Source organism: Argiope bruennichi, chromosome 4 (genome assembly GCF_947563725.1).
Source record: "Argiope bruennichi chromosome 4, qqArgBrue1.1, whole genome shotgun sequence".
NCBI lineage: Eukaryota > Metazoa > Arthropoda > Arachnida > Araneae > Araneidae > Argiope > Argiope bruennichi.
Window position 1 is genome coordinate 55,943,237 of NC_079154.1, and position 25,574 is coordinate 55,968,810.

Sequence of the window (25,574 nt, forward strand, 5' to 3'; positions counted from 1 at the left end):
CAGCTACTGAAAATATGTCTGTTAGAAACCACAAATGATTACTAAATTCCCAAAAGCGTCATTAGGATATATTCTTATAATATTATAAGTTCAATCCAAGTTTAAAAGCATTTGTGCAATATAGAACTGTGCAGTTAGTAACAGAGCAAACTCTGTCCAGGCATGCCAGTTTCAGTTTAAAACGACGAATGCAGTATATAAAACGAGTTATCCATAACTTTCGTTTTATATCTCGCACCTTTCATTTGAAATAAAAACCGACATGCTAGGACAGAATTAGAACTGCCGGTAAGGGCCAGGATTAAAAATCTTCACTTATAAATCGAAGAAAATTTTTCTTTTTACTTTATATTTAGCGGAACAAATGAATTGAATGTAAGGGGTTAATCGAAAGTAATAATAAATTAATAAACATTTTTTTTTGTTGAAAAATGTGATTCCTAAAATTGTATAATGAAATTATTCCTTAAATTACATTTAGCAATAATTCTTTTATCATATGCTGCTTCAAAAGTACAAGAATTTGAAATAAATTTTAAAAAATCGAAGCATTTTATTGAGTATAAACTTAAAAAGAAATTATTTGGATTACTTTACTTCTTTCGAGAAATGCAAAACTTGTCACGCAAATGAAATATTTTACCATTTTTAAGAAAAAAAGTATTAGTTCATTATAGGTGTGAGAATAAACAGAAAACTCAATATATACAATAAATCAGAACTCAATTATTTACAATATTTATTTCATAACTATATCACCAACAACATTTATTTACTATACAATATATATATATATTTCTGATTCTTTTCAACTAAACATAATTTCCATTTATGAAAATTTGTTACCTGATAAAAATCGGTACTTGTGTATATATACACCCTCGATTACATCCCCTCCCCCTTGGCGATTTTCAGAGTATACCAAGATCGACAAGTTTCATTATACATAATGCAACCTGATTGGCGATATTTTTCGCTTGTATGGGGATAAAACCAAGAGGCTGTATATATTCTCAAGTACCTACAAATTAAATTGGCTTTTATGTATATATGTAGGAATGAGCAATTGAGCTTCGTGACTAGTGATTTTTTATGTACAGCTTGGACTGTTATAACAAATATGAAATTTTGATTTCAATTCTTAAAGGTATCGCAATTTAGAGGGGAAAACAAAGAGATGAAATGAAAAGGAAAAATTCATATAGCAAAGTAAAATGAGGTTATAATAAATTGGGGGAAATAAAACAGCTGAGATAATGAAAAATGTGAGATAAATAGAGTTAGAGATGAAAGTCATGTTTCATCATAGGATAAAAACTGTGATAAAAATAAAGAGAAAAGAAACGGAGAAATTTTAGCTTTTGAAAAAGTAATTCAGATAGTTAAGTATTGTTAAAGGAGATCAAAAGTTATTTAAAGGCTGTGACAATACAGTATCATCCAAACAATTTAAGCATCCAGATTTTGATGAATATTTTAAATGTTTAAAAAGGTTTGTTAGAAAAGTAAATCAAATGTTTATGGGAAAATATGAGTAAACAAATTTCATACAGAGATAATAAGAAAGAGTAACTTTTTTGAAAACTAAAGAACGAAGAAGTAAGAAATCGTGCATATGTATAGAGATTTCAACAACCGTAGAGTTAAAGAACTACTGTGCAAAAAAATGATCTTAGAAATTATTGCCTCTGAAATAATAAAATATTGAGGAAAAAATTGATTTATCTCTTTCGAGATTGTGAGAAATTTGAGAATGAATCCGATAATTATTTTGGTAAGTATCTAATTACTTATATTGAACTGTAGAAACAAGAAAGAAATTTACGTATATAACTATTACAAAAATATTGTCTTTAGTTTACATTTTTTGTATTTGAAATTAACGTAAATATGTTTTAAATTATTGACTAAATGAAAAATGATAACTAATCGAATCTCCAAGCTACAAATGAAATATCTTACATATGAAGCAAAACCCATCTTTGAAAAAATATACATCAGATAAAGACTACTAGTTTCTTTCCCTTTCTCAATAAGATACGCTGCTTGGATGAGGGGGATAGACAGCAGCTTGAGGAAGAGGATAGGGTACATTGCTCATCATGGGTTGAGGTGGCATAGCTCCGGCATACATTTGTTCAGCTGGTGCTGGTTGGTAGACAGCAGCCCTGGCACTTCCTTCATGATGGTGACCATGGTGCTCGTGGTGGCCATGGTGCTCATGGTGAACAGGGATGTGAACGTGGTGCTCCTCGTGCTTGTGATGTCTCAACAATTTAGCCAATAGACCGGCAGCCAAGAGGACTGCGAGGGCATTGTCGTTTTGCCTGTGATGATGGCCTGCCTCTACTGCTGGTATAAGTAGGTGGCAAGAGAGAACAATACAGGCAAGAAGCACGGATTGGAATTTGATGGACATCATGTTTATCTGAAACAAATTCATGAGTACGTTAGATAGAAAGAATATATATAACGTATGATAATTTTTTAATAGATTATAGTTTCTAGGTATATGGGAAGATAATTTAATTTTTCTTGATTGATTAAATATATATTTGGACTCTTTAATAGGAATTTTAAGTCTCCGTAAAATGACAAAAATGTCATGACAGAAATAACCACTTTTACAAATATCTATGAAACATTAAAGGGAGGAAATTCAAACAAAAAATGGCAGATTTGTTTAAAAAGTATGTGACTACGTTAGAGATTAATTTTTTTAAAAACGTTGGCAAAACAGTTATGTATATAACTATTTGCATTAATCAGCTTGGAAAAACAACTATAAGAACGAGATATATCGGTTAAATGGCAAAGGCTTTTTGAAAATTGGAAAAAATACATATAAAGCAAAAAAAAAAAAAAAAAAAAAAAACTCGAATTTAGAGGTTTATCAAATGATTTGTTTAAAATTTTGCAAGTAGCTTAAGAAATATATTATCAAGTCCCTGAACTAAAAATATAAATTGTATTTTTAACCATTATCTGTGCATTCGAGTTGAATTTATGAGGTTTTTCTTAAGAAAATTCTATAAAGGATTAGAATTTGAGAAAATAGCATCTAAACATGTAAAATAGCATTAAAATGTATGTTAATGAAATATAAAAATCACTGTAACTTCTCAAATATAGACTTAGAAATAAAATTTTAACGATTTTATAAAGAAAAGTGCTCGGACATTAAGAATATTAAATAATGCAAATTGAATTTTTAATGTAGTCTCCAACACTCAGTGAGACTACACACACAACTAGTCTCAAATTTGATCTGGTCACTAATTGAGACTAGCGCATCGCCACAAATATAATTTACTATTTTTCTTTGAATTTTGGTTATCAATCTTTAAAAATTATAGATATTGTATTTGTTTTAAATTATCTTTAACAAATGAAATTGTCATTGTTAAAGGTAGAACACACCTATTGTCAATTTTGCGTTCAAGTAATAAGAAGCAGAAGCTGTTAATTCATAATCTAATCTATATCTCTGAAATTTTTCCTAATCCTTCGATTCCATCTAGAGGATAGGGTTGATTTATTTTTAAGTAAGGTGAGAATCTCCATCGCGTCAAAAGCATTTAGTAGGGATTAACTCTTGTTCGGTTAAATGACTTGAAAGAATTTCAATGGATCGTTCCTCGGGGAGTTAGAATTAGGTTCAAGATAATCCGATTAATTTATCAGAAAAATATTTTTCACAAATATTTTCTAAGCTTCAATTTTTCTCATAGTACTTATTAACATTGTACAAGATGGTCTTGAAAGAGAAAATCTCATGATAAGTAGGTTAGATTAAAAGAAGAAAAACAAAATTTCTTATAGGATATTCTCTGACACAATATCGGGCCGTTGTACCTGATTGAAATTAAATCGCTGGTATGTTTCGAAAAATTGATAATTTACCAATAATTAAAATGTTGTTAGTGAGATTTAAAAAAAAAACTTTCTAAATATTATTTTCAGATTTGAGAATAGTTAAGATACGAAAGAGAATTAATACTGAAATAATTAATTAACTGAAAAATTTATCGATAATTAATTAAATTGTTACAGGTTTCTTAATTAATATAATCAGAAGGAAGAAAGAAAATTTAAGGATTAATGATATTTTAGAAAACCTTAAAACTAGTTTGAATTGAAAAATAAGCTCTTAATTATAGTTTAGAGTACTGAATTGAAAAATAAACCATCAGATTTAATTTTAGTTTTTATAGAACTTTTAGTGAAATACAAGCTATACCATATGTTTTTCTTTGTTATTTATTCCTTTGACTATATAATAGAAACATTTCTGAATCGAAATAATTTCATAATTCACTCCTTTTAAACATTTCTTTCTCTATATTCCTTTCATGTGAATGGACTGATTAGGATTTACATAAGAGAAATTATTGCTCGAATTATTTTGTCGTTTGTTTTTCTTAAATTATAGGCTAGGACATAATAATCCATAACCACAATATGCAACTTTCACTAATTTTGAAATCTAAATAGAACATATAGTTTCTTTTTGTAGTGAAAAGTTTGTCCTTTAATTCTTTTGGTAAAGATTCGAGACTTTTAAAAAATAATTTTACAAAATTTATTTTTTTAATTTAATATTTTTTTAAAACAAGTATATCAATTTTTTGAATTAAAAATGCTAATATATGAAGTTTTTTACTCTGAATTATACAAAAATAGTGTTCCGAATACGTTGTAATAAAATAATAATTATTCTTTATGATTATATCAGAAATATTAATAATGAAACTTATAAGTAATCATATCATAACATGCATATTTTAACAGAAAAATTAAAAGTTCTTTGAATAACTTTTCCTATTGAAATCGAATAGCTTTAAAATTTAATCTTTATTTTTTTTTCCTTTCATAAATTTATTAATTTTTACCTTTAGCTGCTTATAAATATTTATATAGAAAAGGGTGATACGCAAGTATAATTTAATAAAATGTATAATTTTGCTTAAAATATCATATACTGGTGAAGTGATGGGTACTGGTATAGAATAAAAGGTATTAATAGATTAGCCGTGCGAAAATCAAAAATTCCTGCTTAGAAACTAAATACGAGAGTGTTTATTTCACATTTTAAAGCCAATGAGACAAACATGACTAAAAATATACTTAGTTCTGGTCTCTTTTTTTCCCCTGCTCCTCAAGAACACCCCTAATTTGTTGATTTAAATGTTTCTAAAACTTATTTAAAAGCACTGGATTTTACAATCCTCCAATTCACAAAGACTTAGCCAAGACATCCCATATTGTTTGCGATTTTCATGGTAGAGAAAGCGTAATATATGCAAATAGTGTGTTAAGACTAAGTCAGTGAGTCGCTCAATGTTAAGAGTGACATCTACTTTCTCGCGGTAAATCGGAGTCAAAACAACGGGTAAACTAGATTGAGAGAAGGCAAAAACTGTCACACCTGGTTGAATCCCGGATGAGTGATTAGAGCTGGACGCGGTTCGTTGGCCTCTGGAGGAAAAACGGTTTCAGTCTGCATGAAATTTGCCTAACAAGAAAAGATCTCTTTCTGCTGTCAATACGTGTTTTATCAAACTAATTGTCCATCTTATCTTGGCGATGAACTCTTAGAGTTACGTTTCAGGTAATAGAATGCTACATTGTATGATAACTGCTCATATATTTGCTGTGTAATTGACTTTCTTGTATTTCTTCCTTAAAGTGAAGATATACTCTGAATGATAAATTATTTGAAATAAAAAGTAAGATGGAGGAGCCAAGCAGTAGTTAAGTATACGAGAAGTGGGAATAAAATGTATGACATTATAAAAAGATTTGGTTCATAATAAAACATTAAAAAAAACCATAACCATAAAGAAGTTCTTGTAATAGCATACTTATAATTTTTGTTTAAGAAAAATATTAAATTATGTATAAATTTTGGAACATTTCAATTTATTTTTGAAATACCATTTTCTTTGAGACATGTAAAATATTTATGATTTGTTATTTATTATTTTTAAAAAAATCATTATCCAATGGCTCCCAATTTTTTGTAATATCAATAATTTGAAAATTACGAAAGAAAATTTAAGACATTTTAACTCATTCTTTAATATTACAAAAAATAATGTTAATATAAGCCTTTCTGAAACTGTTAAATATTACTGCATGTCATAGAATTTACCAATTCATATGAAAATAAAAAAATTATTTTTTAGTTTTCATCATTCATCTATATAAAATTTTTTATTAAACTTAATGAAAGTTTTTATGGATTGTTTGGAAACAGTAGATCAATGAGCATGGGTTAAAGACAAAATTTTGCTACAATCAAACATGTACATGTGCCACGGGCCTTTCAAATCCAAATTTGCCGTATAGTTTCATAATATTGTGAAACGTCAGTTGACTTTCGCATGAAATGACAGTATTGTGAACTGACTAAATTTATTATCATCATAGTAATTGAACATGGATCTAGGGTGCAAAATTAATCCAGTATTCATTATGCAATTTAAAATTGGCTGTTTTTTTAAACGAATAAAATTATAGAACTCTGCAAGAACAGCTTAGATAGAAAATGTAAAAAAGGAAAGGAAATTTGCATTTTTTTTTTAAATTCTAATCTTGATTAATAAGTTTAAGGTAATACAATATAATTTTGAATAGTTATTATTAAGTATATGAAAGAAATATTTTGCTTTCACTTGAAGTAACTTTAATTTTTATAAAATGTCTAATCTTGTACAAATTGGATAGATTAGATTTCACCTATATGCGATAAATACCTACGGAACATTTAACATGCAATCTAGACTAGAAGCACTTTTTTTGCAAATACTATTTTCAGTTGAAGAAATTTTTCTAAGCTCTGGCTAAAATTATAAAAGAAATCGTCTCATGAGGTAGTTCATTGAAAAACAAACGTATAAATCCTCATTGCTTTTGATTGTTGAAAATCTTTGGATCATTGCACATTAGATTCTTTCTTGATATGCAGGATATTCATAAGATATAGAATTTTCCCCTGAGGTCGAAAACTAGAAGAGGATTCGCATATATTCGCTCCATTGAGTTTTTGATTTCATTTATAAAAAAATATAAATACCCACATTCTTCGTCATTACATATTATCTGTTGGAAAATTCAACAAAGCTTGTCAATTATTTGGTGCTTTATATGATTATTTTATGAAAGAACCAGAAAAATTAATCATGTGATGTTAATCATTTAGTTGACAAATGGCGAAAACTGAATCCTGTATTTTGACCATATTTGTTTATAGACGACGGTAAAAATGTACCGGTAATTATGGAAAAATGTAATGAAAGTATATATGTTTTTAATAGCAAAGAAAATCTGTTTTAATTTCATCAACATGATTTAAAAGTTATAAAGCTGAAAGAGTTTAAATTGGTAAAAGAAAGAGTTCATTTTAAAAATATACTGAATAAGCATTGTCGTTTTAACTCTTTGCACTCGGATGATGCCTCTCAGGCACCATTCAAGACGGTGCATCCTTTTTATTTTTTTAAATTTATTTTTCGGTTTCTGATTGTTAAAAATACCTACAGATTGATAAAAAGATATAAATTATCTTTGGAGGAAATTCAAAATAAAACAATTATATATATTTATTTTTCAGAACAATAAGCAAGTCCTTGTATTAGGCGAATAATTTTGCATCGAATTACTTTTCCGAGTTCAAAGGTTAAATACAGATGTAATTTTCATATTTTCTATATAAAGAAATAAAATATTCTTTTGTTTCTTTCTTTTTAAACTGGGTTACATATGCTTTTCAAAGTTGCATACTTTTTTTACATAATTGACATCAAAAGTATAACCTTTAAAAAATAACCTGAAATATAACAAATGCTTTTTTTATGTAAACCCTTTTTAAAAAAAAAAACATAAATTTTGACATTTATTTACGTTTTTCTGAACATAAATATATAAAAGCGACAGTTTTAAAGTTCAATTAAAACATAGCTCAGCTCATAGCTAAAAACGCTCAACATAGCTTATTTATTTACACGAAGAAAATCAAATCAAGCAAGTCTTGCCACATCTCATTTTCAATCAAGAATTTGATAAGAAAAGAGAGCTTTCAGCATAAAAGAAGCATTCTTTTAATGATATTTGATGAAGTCCAGTGAATTCAAAGCTTTAAACTACATCTTACTATAAAACATTTCTATTTTAATCCCACCAACTCGGTGCTTCTCATGCGGAACGGGTGAAAGCTTACTGCGTTTTTCTTTTCGATTTTTCGCTCATTTTCTCTGCACACTCACGAAAGCTTTGTTTCTATTTCCTCTTTCTACTCTGATAGTTGTTTCCTTAAAAAGAAGGAATGTTTCAAAGCCTTGCAACTTTGACGAAAAGAGGGAAGAAAATTCTATCCTTTCTCACCCTATAAAAAAAACAAGGATATTTCATTAATTCCATAGTGTTTTGGCGATATTTTGATTTCAAACTTGCATTATCTCTCCTCCAAACTGTTTTAAATCTTTATAATAAACTATAAGCTAAATTTAAATGAATATTGAATTATTATTCATTTACAATTAGTGTAATTCTCTCGCATTAACAATATGTTTTTAAATAGACTGCTGAAATGTGTCATTAACGCTGTCTAGGAATGATCATTGTCATCCATCATTGAATCATGATCAGATGAAGAAGGAAATAAATTTGCGCAAAAAAATACCTTTTGTATATCAAACACTGACAGAAGAAAACTAAATTGCGAAATACAGCACTTGCTTTTCAACAGTAAAAACAAAAACTAAATAAACTGTAATTAAAGGAAAAAAAAATTTTTTTCATATCCCTAGCAGCACACAAATGCTGTACAATATTGTATGACATTGACTGATAATCATAATATTGTAAAATATTGATTAATATCATATAACATTACTCAATATGGAGCAATAGGATGTGCTACCTGGGAGTCTGTTATGAAAAGGTAATTTCAAAATGTACTCTATCTACCCCTTCATCCTCACTTCCCAGAATGCTCATTGTGACAGGATAGGACAAACAACTGTTGCTTTTTTTTCATACACTTTCCACCATTCACTATGCACCATTCTCATTTTTGCGTCCTCGTTTTATTCTTCAGCAACAGAGAAATTATATATATATATATATAAAGAACACGTGAAATATTTTTTTTGAGATTAAGACAGGATTTTTATCATATTATTACCCTCATCCCATTATATATGTATCATAATCTTTAATTTTGATTATTTTAGAAATCCTGGTTGTGTTCATTACTAATTAGGCCTGCGATATGATAAAGAAATTTGTTCTTGCTGTTCGATGGATATATACACTATTAAATTCCACATTTTTGAATTATTTATCATATAAGCAGTTAAAAATTTGAGAAGAAGAAATTTAGATCTACATATCTGATTGAAATTCTATTAGTTTAGGAATACAATATCATTACCGATCCGAAGAAAAGTGTTAAAGTTGACAAGATTCAGGAAAAATGGATCCTATCTCCTAATTATGAATCATGATAAAATTATAAGGATAACTCATTCACTAACTTTCATTCCTGTGCTAATACGAATTTTGTTTGCTGTGAGGGCGTTTCAGCATTGATATTAAAGCGTAAAAGGGACATGAAATCAATATTAGTTACCAGAATTCAGTAGTATCCTTTAATCTTTACAAATGAATCCGTTCGGATATCCTTCTGAAGTGTTTCAACTGACATTGGAGCATAATTTTTCCCTAATTTCTTATCAATACTTTTCCTTACTTAAAGTAACCTCGTAAGTAAGTATGTACCTCAAAGCAAAGACATAAAATACTTACTCTGTCAAAGTTATTTTTCTCTAGTGGTATGATAATTTAAAAGAATACAAACATCAGTTACAGAAAAATTATTCTAGAAACCATTGTTACTGCAACATAAATTAAAATTATTTTAATTTATTAAAGAAATTAAAATTATTTTAATTTTTAATTCAATAAAGAAGAAATATAGGACATTCTTTTTATTTCCTATGTAATTTAATTGAACTTAAGAAAGATGAATGGCTTATTTGCATAGTCACAAAGTTCTCGCAAGGATGAAGGAAAGTTTATTTAAATACAAAATTACTAAGCAATAATTTCAAAAAAACTGGTATAAAGTTCACATTTAATTAAAATATTAAAGTATTTATTAAAATTTAGACAAATGGTACTTTCCAGATTTAATTAAAAGAGAAAAATAAGTATTATCTATATTTAGATGAATAGTACTTTGTTCGGGTTTAGTTAAATGAGGAAATTAAGTATTTCCACAATTTAGATGAATGGTTCTCTGTTCAGATTAAATAAATGATGAAATTATGTATTTTCACAATTTAGATGAATGGTACGCTGTCTAGGTTTAATTAAGTGATAAAATTACGTATTTTCACAATTTAGGCGAATAGTACTGTGTCCAGATTTAATTAAAAGATTAAACTCATAAATAAGTAAAAGCATTCAAATCTCACTCATGCAAAGTGGTAATTATTTTTTTTGTGACTCTTGGAAATACGGAAATTAGAATTGCAGGAACAGATAAAAAATAAAGGTAATCTATGCAATTAATAGATACTTATATCACTTAGCCTTAAGATGATTGGATCATGAATCATCAACACATTTTTCTTTCATCTTTTCTTTAAGGTTACAAATGAGTTTCCAGCAGAAAACTTTCATACGAGTACAGATTGGTACAAATCTTATACTTAATCTTATATTTTTGAAGTTTTACTCTTTGCTCAGAGAAAACCTGTTTGTGCTAATATTATCCTAATGACGTATTTCTCTGTCCTGTTATTCAAGCTACAATTATAATCTCATCATCAGGTGTCTTTCTCGTTATCTGACAACGTTTTCAAAATCATATTCTTTAAAGACGCATTTTTTACCCATGCATGACAATTTACTCAGCTACATTCTGAAAGTTAATGTTAGTTTTTATCAAATATAAAATTGACATGAATTAAATAATTCATAGAAATGATAGAATTAATTATCATAATTTAGGTATAAATTAATCAAGTTTCATTTTAAATTCGTGATGGAATTTTAATGTCTTTTTACCTCAATCCCAAATTATTCGGTATGCAGCTTTGTATTGTATACTAAGATTACACGATACATAATTTTAAGGAAAATATAAACGTGCAAACATATTTCATTACAATTTTCCCCTATTATCTTTAATGGTTATTAAATTAATACAATTTTTCCATTATCCTGAATGGTTATTAAATTGATACAGTTTTTTCCTTATCCTTAATGGTTATTAAATTAATTCAATACTTAACTTATCCTTAATGGTTTTAAATTAATACAAATTTTGATATATTAATCTTTAAGTTGTAAGAATAAATGGACTAATATCAGATATTTTTCTTATTCTATTTTATTTCACGATTTCATTTGAAAATTCTAGATATTCTTCCTTTTCACGAAAACTATCTTCTAAAACTAATCGGTTTCCCTCATATATATATTTATAAAAATATTTTATAAATGTTACACTGAAAAAAATTAATAAAAATATTAAAATATTTTATTTGCCTTTGCGGAAGCAAATAGGAACTATATAATGTGTTAATATATTGAATATAAGTTTACTTTTAATAACAACTTATCCTTTTCCTCGCTTTCCCTATTCCCTTTTTTTATCTCACAGAAACAAAATTTGTTAAATATCTAAATTTCAATAAAATTATTCAGACATTCAAAATACGAAATTTTATGAAATAATTTCACAACTTATGTATATATTAAATAGCACTTAAAATTATTTTTTTTGCATTTTATATAAAGTATTCAATATTAAGATGAACGGAAAATTTTCATGTTTCATATAAATATGTATGTTTTGAATTAAATGAAGTCTTTAAATTATCGAATTTAACTTGTATAATTTAAAAATAATGGCGAAACAAAATTAAAGACAATACCTATTTGCTCCTTTCCACAAAGTTTCGATTCATTTCATTAATCAAAAGAGTGATCAAAAAACAAATAGATTAATCTAATAGAAAGAATAAACCCAAATTATCACCTTACATATTACTTAAAATAGACAACAATTAGTAGATATTTTTAAAAATAATGCACATTTGTTTTACAAAAAAATTCTTATAGATAGATTTGTTGAGACTAAAATAACTCAACAATCTAAAAATAATTTTTAAGTATTTAATATTAATAATAATTAAATTTAATACAAAATTTGAAATAAAATATACTAACATTTCATTTTTAAAATTATATACTTTACCAAAAATATTTAAACATCCACCGATAAAATTTATTTATAAATTGAATCATTGAAAACTAATTTCTCTTTCTCTATATTTATATATTTTCTCTCTATATATATAGTTAAATGGAAAGGAAGTAGAAATTTCCAAAGATTTTGAAGGGAAATTAATAAATCTCCAATGGAGCAACTTATGACAAAAGACTGAATCGATTAAATTAAATTGTATCCAATTGAATAACAAACGTGAAGACCAACAGTTGGAAAATATATTAATTTATCTAATTCAGACTAAATATTGATGCATTAAAATAAATTTTCTATCATCAATCTTTAGAAATTCGAGTTTTAAAATCTCGCTTTCTTCATAGTCAAAATAAACTTAAAAATCTCAAGTTTAAATGAAACATTACCTCTTGTTTTGTCTTCAACGGAATTATCCAAAATTGATGAATGATTTTAAAATGCGAAATCAAATGAATGAAGGTGAAAGTGGAAACTGTTCTTTATATACGAGTACCCTTTAACTGATCTTTCTCCCACCTTCAGGTTTTCCTCTCCGGATAGTGGGCACGGGGAGGTTTTTTTCCTTTCGTAGTTATAAATACATCATTCCGGACTCAAAGGGGAAAAAGAATCAGATAACTAATCGTGTTTATCTTCAATAAAGGAAGGGATTAATATTGAGAGATGATTTCCTTTCTTCTGTTGCTCTAAATTGCACCGAGAGATGCCGCTCTGTTGTGTAAAAGGATTTGCTAGAGCTAAAAAGGACATATCTTCTGTTTGTAAAGGGAAATTGTTTCCAATTATGGATCATTTTTCAAGATATTCGGATATCCTGAGTAGGATTTAAGGGTTTCTGTTATCGAAGTTTAGAATATGTTATAGGAAAAAGGAAAAAAAAATTGTTGGTACAGGTAATTATATGGACATATTAATCATTATTTAATGAAAAGCTTTAAAGATTATTTTCGAATTTTGCCTTAAAAGAGTATTTTGAACAATAATTTTCGTTTCTCAATATTTAGATTATTTTTTATTCCTTTAATATCAGATTTAATGGTTTTATGTGTTTATGAATCAAAAGACAAATAACTTTAATTGAAGACAACTTTTATTGGACAATTAAGCAACATATAGTTTTTTCTTTTCTTTACTTTTTTTAAATCTTGATATCTTTTACTTATCAAAAACTCATTATTAAGAAGCACTAAAATGTAATTTAAGGGTATATAGTATCTTAAAATCAATGAAAATGTCGATATTTGAGTTTAAAATTATCTCTGTACTTTTGGATGATTTCTCTGAAAATTTCAAAGAAATGTTATACATATTTTGTGACACATGAAGCCATTTTGACCGGCCCGTTATCAAGGGCCATGCACTCTCCAATTGTTTTAATTTCTGCTTTCCACAATAAATCATTTAAATTTGTAATTCGTTGAAATAAAGGAAAACACTTTTCTTTTTTGAACATTTCTTTCGTTATTGTTTGCTTGTAATTTTGAAAATTTCATTAGTCGTTTTGTATTAATTTCTGTCAATAAAATTTGGACCATTTTGGAAAAGAAAATCTGATTTTTAAGATTCCAACACAATTTATACTTTGTTTTAATTCTGATAAATTTGAAAAAGATGTGGGTTTACAGAAAGGATATTATTTTATTATTAATGACAAAGGAATAGGGCCCGTATGTTGAATTTTCCTAATAAAATATTTTTAAAGCGGATGATGAATTCGGCTACTGAATTCGTTAATGAAAAAGAAATTAATGACTCAGTGTTCATTTGCTAGAAAATGTTCAAAATAGACAAAGCTCACAACAGCTTTTTAAAATATAATTTTACTTCATATAAAATAAGTTCCGATAAAGAATATCTATAAGCGTTTTTAAACTCATTTTTATTCAATATTTTCTATGTTCGTTTCAAGATGAGTTTTTACTTAATTTTTTACATGGTTCATCATTATTTCTAAATATTAATCAACTTTTCGTGAAAAAAAAATTAAGAGTAATTTTTTTAAACACATTGATTATAAAACATTAAGAAGTATTTTTGAATTTTATAAAATTTTTCTAATTATAGGAATATTAATCTGTAGCTACAACCAATTATGACAACATAAAAATTTATTTAACTTTTACTTTCTTACTTATGTATGTTTGGGTAATTGGTAATATTGACTGAGTTAGTTTAATAGCAATATAATAAATTACTAAACTACTATAAATTACTAAAGACTTAATAATATTAAATACAAAATTCTGAAAAATTTTCTGTAATTTCCTAAATATAAAATGAATAGAATTAAGAATCGACTTTTTTGAATACTGATAATGGGAAAATTTGAAAAATATTATAAATCATAAATTTTTCAAATTGTCATAGAATTTTAGTAGTTTTTTTTCCAAAACTATTCTAAATATCCAAAATCGAAACCGAATTTTTCCAAATTCATTACAAGGATCCTTAAAAAAAAATTGCGGTAAAATTTAAAAAAAAATTAGTAAAAAGAATTTTTTTTAAAAAAAAATTGTAAATTTTAAGAAAAAATTTTAAAATGTTAAATTTCTGAACCCGAAAAATATTTTTAAAATTTAAATATTTTTCTCCATAGTTTATGCTCGACATAATAAAAAAAACAAACAAATTTTGTAGATATTATAGAAAAAACTTGGGGTATCAAGTCTCCAAATTATTAAATACGGAAAAAAAAACCCCCCAAACTTTTGTAATGCCATTGCAATAACACAAAAGTTAAAAAAAAAAATTCAAATCTCTAACATACCAGGAACAGAGTGAAAAATTAATTATAAAACAATATCTTTACAAATATGAAACAATTCAAGTTGAATAAATGTGTTTAATTAAAAAGATACATGCGGCATCTTATTTAATTAATGACTTCCTTATTGGCCTTAATTATCATCGTTAACCCATATCCGTCATGCTCGTGCATTCTTTCTTTTTTGGAATATGGCATTTTAAAACTTAAACGATAAATTAATTGTGTAACAAAATATCTTATAATCCATAAATATCTCAAGATCATTTTATCCATTAGTAACTTAGTTCAGTACCTAGTTTAAGTTAAATTGATTCGCTTAATGGTTATTTTTTTATTTACTCTTTTTTGAGTCTAATTGAATTTGACTTAATGAGCCATATTTCTATAATAGAGTATGCAATTTCATTAGACAGTGAAGAAAAAAATATATATATTAATTCATTTATTTTTTTACTTCCCCTAACATTTCAATACAGGAAAACCATTTGTTTTAGGTATGTGCTGTCATTTTTGGTTCATCTTAAAATGCATAGAATATCTGAAAATTTTTTATCATTTATATGACCTAATTTTAATGAATAGGTAGTTTTTGTTGCTTTCTAATTATTTCGTTCTTCATCCAATATTTTCAAAAATTATACGCACTCACAGAACTATGATTACCATAAAGTTTAACTGATCAGGCACACATGTGATATCTGCATCTCATTGATATTTCAATTTTAACTCTGATGTATTAATGTTTTTAATTATTATATCATTCATTGAATTAATTTTTATTCTAAAAGAAATATTATCCCAAAATGAATTTTTCACTCACAAATTTAAAACCATAATGTTTTCTATTCCAAAATACATTTTTTTACGGCCAATGCTTCTGAATTGCAATAATTAAATTAAACATGTTTCATTTTGAATTTATTGATTTTCTTATCATTAATAAAAACTGAACATAACTTGTGCAATTATTTGTACAAAATTCAATAATGCTTTAAGCAACTGACTATTTTAAATATGAAAATCCACTTAAAAGATTACTTTAAAAAAAATTCTGAAATTTTTTACGAAAGCATCATTATCTTAAATTGCATATGTTGAAATGCATTCTTAATTACTCTACAACATTTAAATATCCATGACTTTTTTTACTACTCCCCTTATATTGTCCCACACGAGGGCACCTCGAAATTGAAGATGAGAAGCTTCCGGCATAGTGGTTGGTTCTCGCCACCCTTGTGGGTACAAGAAAAGGTGGGTGTCTGTCTCCACCTATCGATGATGGGACGTATTTCCTACTGCAAGTGTTCTAACATGGCCGGTGATGACCCTTAGGACTCAACCACAGTCCCCCCCCCCGCCCAGTGTTGCTGTTGCGGTGGTCCAGTTATTCTAGTTTTTCCGTGTGTCTTTAGACGGGTTGGAGTAGTCAGTTTGTAATTGTGATAATCTCCTTATATTTTCAAAAAAAAAAAGGATGGATGCAACAATATTTAATAATTTGTAATTCTTGAAGTATATATATGAAGATAAATGTGCCACACTATAGTGACTAAATTTAACTACTTAAACTTTCTCAAATAATCATCTATAATTTAATATGTAATGAATTAAAATGGAAGATTCAGAATATCAATGGATAGATTATGGCATTATGTGAATCAACGTCCAGAAGTTATAGAAGAAAGGATATCCTGAGTCAGCTTTGCAGTGAAAAATTTAGAGATAAAAACTCTTTCACTGGTGAAGAAAGTACAATAATTTCAATTGCAAATTCCTTTGAACATGAAATATAATATACTTAATTTTCATTCTGTTGCTTTTAATGTCACTTATACATGTTTATTAATTTGATCTTTTTTTATGTGGTTTAAAGTCTTTTTTTATGCAGAATAATTTGTAGTATAAAGTAATCCTAGTTGAATTTTTCCAAATTTTGTTTTTGTAATTTGTACTATTAATAATAAAAAAAAATGTTTATATTCAATGTAAACATGACCAAAGTGTTATCAAAGGATCGGAGAATAAATTTAAGGATTACTCTCCAAGGTACTTATAAGCTTCTCTAATGTCAGTTTAGGTATTTATGTATTAACCGAATGATTTTGATGGAAATTAGTTAAAAACTGATTATTAAGATTTGATTGTTGGCGATTTTTTGGCGATTAATTGCTGGCATTTTGTTAATATGCAAATACCCATTTTACAATGTGAATATGCTTTTTGAGAAATAAAAGTTTTCCCAAGCGAATATCAACATATGGAAGCATGAAGGATCCAATGGGGAGGGGCGGAAAGCTATAGCATCGTAGCATGGTATAATTAAGTTCCTGTCAATTATATGAACCTTAAAAGGATAATTAATGGTAGATTATTTATTAATGATGTACTAATCATTCATTGTATAAAAGGATTCTATAAAAGCTTCTTGAATTGCCAATATAAATTGATGAAAAACTAATTATCATAATCAAGTATTGTATATATATATATATATATATATATATATATATATATATATATAATTTGTTATTTTTTGCATGTTTTTATGAAGATTGTTAATAAATAACTCTAACATTGTAACTAGAGTGAATTTAAAAAAAAAAAAATTTTGAAAAAAAAAAAAGTAACTTATTGTGTGCAAGTTTGTTAACTTACTATATGACGCACCATTTTTCTAATAATTACCCAAACAGAAAATTGAGTTCCTGTTTTAGAAAAATGTATATAAGTGATTCTAAAATACCTTTTATGGTTATAAAAATCCTGTCAAGTAACTCCAGCTTTGTGTGTTCAATTAATGTGACGGATATTTTTTTTGAAAGTTTTGTTTTGTGTCTTGTCACAGTGACAAGAGGATTGAGGAAGTTCATTTAAATAATTAATATCCGAATTATTAAATATTTTTTTAGTAAAAATTTTCTTAACGAGTAAATGAAAAACTAGGAAATAATTAATGAATATCACAAGTCAGGAAACATCATTAAATATGTTTTAAAAAGGGAAATATTTTAGACTAAGATATATAATTTTCTATTATTTTATTTAAATTGTTTTGCCTAAAATAAAAAAAAATCTTTTACATGTTAAAAATTAAAGTATCAGACCAATTTGATATGCCACTTTTTCATGTAAAACTTTAAAATTTCCTTTTTATGCTTCAGGTTTCTTATTTAATTTTTTTTTTCAAATTATTTCTGGAAATTGAAGCTGAGAAACGAGCCAATCAACCAAAGTTTCCCTAGAATTTTGGTTTAAAAATTTTTGTTTGCTTCCAAAATTTGAGGTAATCGCATATCAATTTCATTTTTCTACTTCATATATTTTTTAGATCTTGATTTCGCGTTTATATGAACACTCAACCAAGGAGACATTCCACCAACGGGTGGGTTTAGTCAAGAGCAAAAACGCATTTATAATCTCTGTACTTTATGTAACTAACTTCTTGCATTTTTAAGTTATTGCGTTCACTTATTCAAAAATAACCAAATAAAGAGATACTCAGCTCATGGACGAATTTGGTCCGATTTTCCGTCCATGGGCTGATTGAACGATTGATTATTTATTGACTTTCAATAGTATCATCAATTTAAGTAGTAAAACCTTAAAGAAAAATTTCACCGCTCAAGTGTGTTGTTTTGCCGGCATATTCACAAATCCATTGAGAACCGATAATGGATTTTGTCCATATCTTGTTGAAAATATAAAATTTAAATGCGAAGGGCACATTCAAAATTTCATTAATTCTAATTATCACAAAATAATTGTAAAATATCTTCGGAACTCTTCGATACTGTAAATACTGTGAGATGTCGTAAAAAATTAATTGGAAACGAAGTATATTGTGACCCCTGAGAAAAACCTTGGACCTTCCCAATTGTACCGGATGGTCTGTCACTTATTTTAAATGAACTCAATAGGAATTTCGTTCATTTCATTTTTGCTATTATACATTTTTCCAAAAAAAAATGAAACCTTTATTTGTTATAACTGGTGATCACCGTAGCCAAAGAGAATCAACATCTCTTCCCACACAATATAAGTTATAATTAATATCAATAAGTAATGTTGAAAACTGCAAATTGTCTATCATATTGGAACCAAATGAATAACCTAAAAGTTTTTACTATTACTCTTTAAACTATAATTGTGGATTTTTATACGTATATTTATATGAATGTATGAAAGCGTATCCTATTATTTATTATTCTTTTTCTTTTTTTTCTCTAAGGCAAGTTCTGAACCTTTGTAAAAAAGATAATATTTATATAAAAATCTGTCTTTTTCAATTTCTTTTATATATATATATATATATATATCGAAGACATATTGGTTTTTCCCCAACTATCTCACTATTATATAGTTCATGAACATATATATATAGCATTAATGGTCAAAAATTTTAGTTCAATAGAAAAATTCCTCTTCATCAATGTAAAAATAAGTCCTTGATTATTTTTTTCACTTTACTTCGAAGTGCAAGAAGACTATACCTTATTAATATTGTTAATGCCACGATATCAAGGCTGACACCTGATATATTCAAGTTCTAAAGATCAGACTATGCAATAAGTATCCATGGCCCAGTACATATGCAGCTGTTAGATAAATTTTAATTTTTATCAGCTTGATGTTCGCTAGCATTCTGATATTCGATTCGTATGTAACCTGGTTAACGAATGGCTTTCAGGCTATTATTGATTTAATTTTTAATACATTAATGAATGGATAATAATGATCATCAATAATTCGTTATTAATGGTCAATAATTAATAATGGATTTATTGTTGACTTTTATATAAAAATTATCTTTTTGGTTTTAACTTTTTAAGTAGTAAAAAATAAAACAAATGCTGTCTTTACTTTGAGAGCTGAAGGTAAAATTAAAATTAAAATTTTTTAAATATGGTTTCTTAAGTTAAAGTCCTTAAAAGTGTTTTAAAATTATTTTTAAAGCAATAATTCTCCCTATACGTTTTTTATATATTGCATTACATTTGAAAATGTGTGTAATGAACAGCTTTGCCTCAAATACACTTGAAAGCCTTCCAAACTTTTCTCTAGTTCGGGTAACAATAATACTGTTACGAATCTGTGATGCGGCTTCCCAGCATAGTTGGTTCCATAGGAGGTCCCAGAGCTTGGCGACAAACTTGGCGACCATTTGGCGACTTTGGAGCCAAAATAGATTATACCCGAAACATGGAGAATTTTCCCGATCCGTCCATTAGGAACCGAGATACGCCTCGAACGTTCCTGATTGGTTGAGAGACATCTAGCCCCGTTTCCTGAGACCTATAAAAGGAGCTGCAGCTGCCGGGGAGTGGTGGTGGTGAATTGAGTCGTCGAGGAGAGTAGTCGGAATCGACGGTAAAGAACTAGACTTCCAGAGATAAGCGGAGCAGCAACGGGGTGAAGCTGTGCGCTACTGTCTGCAGTAGAGTCTGGTTGTTTTGCTGCTGTTGTATGCTGCACGTCTCGGCTGAAGATAATCGCCTTCTGTGCTGTATATAGTTGTCGTATTTGTGCTGTCTTGTGTGTCTTCGTGTAAACAAACGTCGTTGTTTTTCTTCTACTGCCGCCTGCTGATTGAGCGTTCTCCACACCATATAACTCCCACTATCCAAACGAACCCGGAAATTTCGTAACAATACAAAAAAAATACATATAAATAAAAATTAACTTCGTTTCAAAAATATTCTCTTTACTTATAAATGTAATGAACTAATGGCAATCAAAATTTAATGCCCTTTCATATACAAATAGAAAAAGTCCATCGAGAGTACAAGATTAATGATTCTATGTAAAGTAAATGGAATAATATGTAAGTGATTAGAATCAGTAGGAAAGATGTGATTTAAAGTTGCATTGATAAATTATTTAAAATGTTAAGAGATAACGCATGTCAACTTAGCATACAAAGCAAGGGTTTGGGTACCAAAGAATGTTGTATGAATATTTATCGTCCGAATACCTGTTTTGTTGTTACTTTTTCAATTTTTTGAGGTCGATCCATTCTCTAGATATTAATAGCTCCTAGCTTTCGATTCTTATCATAGAATTTTCTACTTTTGCGAAATTTGCTTGGCATAAATTAAGATATAAAAGATATGGATGAGTTTAGATACCCAAATGAGGGATGATAACTTTTGTTTTTCTAACATGAGACTAAACAGACTTAATGAGTTTTACCAAAAAATAAAAATTGACGTCTTAACTGAAGTAATTAGTTTCTTAACAATATACGTGTGTGCAGATTAGCTGTCGTTCAGATCAAAATCTGACGTTTTTGTCCGTAATAAATTAATTCTTAGTTCATCCCTGTCTATATTTTTTTGCTGGTTGTCAGATGCGAACACGCATCTCTAATTTTGTTCTTCAAAGAAATTCCAATCACGGCATTTAACTTCAAAACCTCGTTTAATTACTTCAGGCACCACTGATCACGACGACTTGGTTATTTATTTAAAAAAATAATTTCAAGTTCATGCTTCATTCTATTTTTAAATTGTTAATAATTTAAACTAAAGTTTTCCTCTTTAGAACAACTTATATAGCTCTTATCCAAAAGTAGCTATATAAATTAAAAGATGCAGAAAACGCCAGTGTAGACATAATCTTTAATATGAAAAAAAAAAATTATGAAAAATTACAGAAATTTTACAGAAAAATTATAGAAAAATTACAAAAAGAAAATTACTGAAATTTTACAGAAAATTAAAGAAATTTTTTTGAAACGTTTTAAGCACCATAATTTTAAAGCATATGATATTTAATTTGAGTACATAATTATGTTTAAGAGTCAATCAAAGTGACGTCACAGACACATAATAATTGTTTCTGAACATGGCATAGAGAATCTAATTGCAGTGTTTTCTTTTGGTTGAGATGTAACCTCCATTACTTTTTACTTTTTCGTATATGAATTACAGAAAAACAAGTATTTAGTATTTAGTTTTTGAGCATGGCATAGAACATCTAACTGAGGTGTTATTTTCGCTTGAGCTGTAATCTCCTTTACGTCTTACTTTTTCTCATATGAAATACAGAAAAAACATTGTAACCGCCAAAAAATTCGAGATTTTAATGAATTTCTACTTTTAAAAAGTTCTTTAGTTCAAAAAACAAATTTTCGACATTACGTCCGTTTGTGAACACTATAATTCAAAAACGTTTTGAGCTAGACAACTGAAATTTGGCATTGACTAAATTTCTATCAAAATTGGAACAAAATGCATTCAGAGGAAATCTGTTAGTCTGATTGCTCAAGTATAAGAGCAATTGATAACTCAAAATATAAAGAGCTATGTAGATAAAATTTGGTAAACAAGTTTAGCATTTAAAAACTGCACATTTTTGTCAAATTTTCAACCAAATATGTTAGAGAATTGACCGTCTACATATCTGGACTTTTACTTGCATGTAAACTTAATAACTCATACTTGAAACCGGTTAAATAAATAAAATTCAGTTTATGATGATATGACTACAGTTGTAGTTCCATGACTAATTTTGGTTCAAATTAGTGAAGAAAACGAAGTCAAAAATACTTATTTACGACGACTTATTCTCATTCAGTGCATATTCAGCAGATATTTTACCACTTAAATTCTCGTTAATTCCTGGTCGATACTCAATCTAGAAAACCACTATACTATTTTTATTTATTATTCTAGAAAAAATTATTGGTACTAGATTTTAAAAGATTTTATCATTCAGTCCAACTATTGGACGGATATGTATTATAAATATTATTGCATAAGTGTTAAAGTGTCCTGAAAATCAGCATGATATATATACGACAATCGCAGCATCAGAGCAGTTTATTTGATGTATATATTAAGCATTTTCAGGGGCCAGGTTATCTTCAACTTCGAGTACAGTTTTAGAATTTTAGTGCATGTTTCAAATAGTTCTTTCGTTGTTACTGGATCATCACTGCTTTGACCCCATTTCGTCTCATATTTTCGTATAAAAGTTTTCACATAAAATGATAATCTTTTAAATTTAATTAACATATAAGTTTTCAATAGTAAGCAAGCTTAGAGCAAAAATATTTGAAATAAATGGTTTGTTTATAATTGTTAACTTATGTTTACTTATTTATGATTTATTTTCTTATTATTAACTAATGTAGACTGATACTTTGATTTTATTTGTAGAATTTCAAAAAAATAATCTTAAATTTCCATGATTTTATTGTAATCTTAAAAAGTTGTACATTAATTTTCCCCAGTAACTTGAATTCCTTAAAAGCGTATAATGTAAAGTATTAATTGAAAATACGTTACATTCCTTATAACTTATCCGAAGTAATGGAAGAGGAGAGTGTTGAACATTTAACCTATTCCCAGTATTAATCTTCTTTTGGTTTCAACAATAAGTATCCTATTCTGTTGCGAATGCTGATCTTAACTCAGTTTAGTTTTACACGTATTATATATTTTGAAAGAAAAAGTTTTAGATTCCAAAATTTTTATTCATTTAAAAAATACATACACAAGGGTCAATGGTAGAAAGTAATGTTGTACTTCTGGTCAGTGTGTGTGTACCTTTAACCTGAACTTATGAAAAAAAACATAAATGAGAAAATGATTTTTAATCATATGAAACAAAAATAGAATAAAATCCTTCCTTATAAAAATATTCCTTATAAAAATATTTTTTTTTAATTTTGATATATATATATATATATATATATATATATATATATATATATATATATATATATATATATATATATATATATATATATATATATATATATATATATATATATATATATATATATATATATATATATATTCACTAATGCAATGAAGCAGAAGATGTTCATGTGCGGAATTCTGAAAATAAGTCTCTGCACTTATGACGTTCATAGCTTTTTTTGCCGAAAGTTTACAAATTTAAGGTAAATACTTTTAAAATTTTAAAAATATATGAGATAAAGTTTTGAAAAGACGGCTACTACCGTTTTATTAGCAATAATAGGGGTTTTCCAAACTGATTACTATGGTAGTTTTTACCAAAATGTAGTCATCTGTATAACTTCATATATTAAGATATGTATTTAATTGGATCGTACATCTCTAACTGATTAGGATGAAATATCCCTAACTTTATTTACTGTTTTTTATCTTAATATTAAACAATTCAAAAAAAATATTATACTTTTTCGAATATCAAGACTAAATTATATTAGAAATGTTTTAATCCATCATTCCTTTAAGAGTAAATTTTGAATCCAAAAAAGAACGAAAAGGTAAAAATTTACTTTGGGCTGCCAATATATATTTCCTATACGCAAATAAAATTGTTTTTCAGATTGAAATATAAATCTCTTGCTATAGATTCTATGATTAAAAGTCAAATAGAGATGGCGCAATACAAATTTTCAAATATTTCACCTTTTGACAAAATCATCCTGGATTAAGTATTCCTAGTTATGCCTCTAATTTGATCAAAGAAGCGATACAACATAATGATGAAATGCTCATAGTAAGGCAATTTCATATTTAAACTTCTGTGACACAATTTCTATTAGAAAAGAAAAGAAAATCAGAATGTAAACAAAATGAGATCTATAATAAAATAAGTCTATTTGTATTATTCACACGCTAATATCATTTCTTAATAGTACAAAAATATTATAATACAAAAAATAGTTTTTATAATACATAATTTTCCTCAATACAAACTAAACTACACAATTGATAGATTATCTTTTTATTAAACACAATAACCTCCAAGTTTTGTCACAAATGTCATTATAAACTGTAGTGGTGACAAACTTCCCTCCATATTGCAACGGAATGAAGACTGTGCTGAACAACTGTTGTTATGAATGCATATGGATTTTGTTTGGTTTTACAATTTATTTTCAAAAAAGAAAAAAAAATGTCATATCGGAAATGAAAATGAGCTGGATCTAATAAAAGTCTAAATAATAAAGTAAATAATAAAAGTCTACTTTTCATATTATCTGTTATATTTAGTTTATTTATTTTTAATAAAGCTAGATTAAAAACTGTTAGTCCGGGTTTTTCTGTCGCACCCTGTATTTATTATTTATTTACTAATAATTTATTAATTTTGGAAATACATGAAAGTAAATGAGAAGAAAATAAAAATAATAATATTTGAAAAGAAAATAATATATAATACATAAAAAGAAAACGAAAATAAAAAATAGAAATCACAATGTATAAAAAGAAAACAGAAAACAAAAAATTAAAGCATTTACAGAAAGAAACACATTACTACTCCAAAGTGTATATATAAATAACTCAAATTACATTTCCAGGTCTTTTTTATAGTAATTTTCAGTCCTCTAGAAGATTTAGAATTCTTACTCTGGTCCAGGGGTACCTAGTTGACGAAAGTTAGATGAAAAAGTTATTTCCCGATTCCTGAAAAATTTCGGCATCTTTACACATAAGGCAACCCCGTTCCATCATTCGAACCCCATGGACAATTTGCTGGTTCCTCAAAAGAAAAAAAAACCCTCCATGTTAATGGGTAGGAAAACAG

General features: G+C 27.2%; 1 protein-coding gene across 1 annotated transcript; it reads right to left on the bottom strand.

Annotated features, from left to right (window-relative positions):
- Positions 1 to 765: 765 nt before the first annotated feature.
- Positions 766 to 12,715, bottom strand: LOC129966844 (uncharacterized histidine-rich protein DDB_G0274557-like). The gene is made up of 2 exons (XM_056081432.1): positions 12,667 to 12,715; positions 766 to 2,428 (listed from the first exon to the last, which is right to left on the bottom strand). The coding sequence occupies exon 2, from the start codon at positions 2,420 to 2,422 to the stop codon at positions 2,030 to 2,032; it is 393 nt and encodes a 130-aa protein (XP_055937407.1). The 5' UTR covers positions 2,423 to 2,428; positions 12,667 to 12,715; the 3' UTR covers positions 766 to 2,029.
- Between the last annotated feature and the right edge of the window lie 12,859 nt (positions 12,716 to 25,574).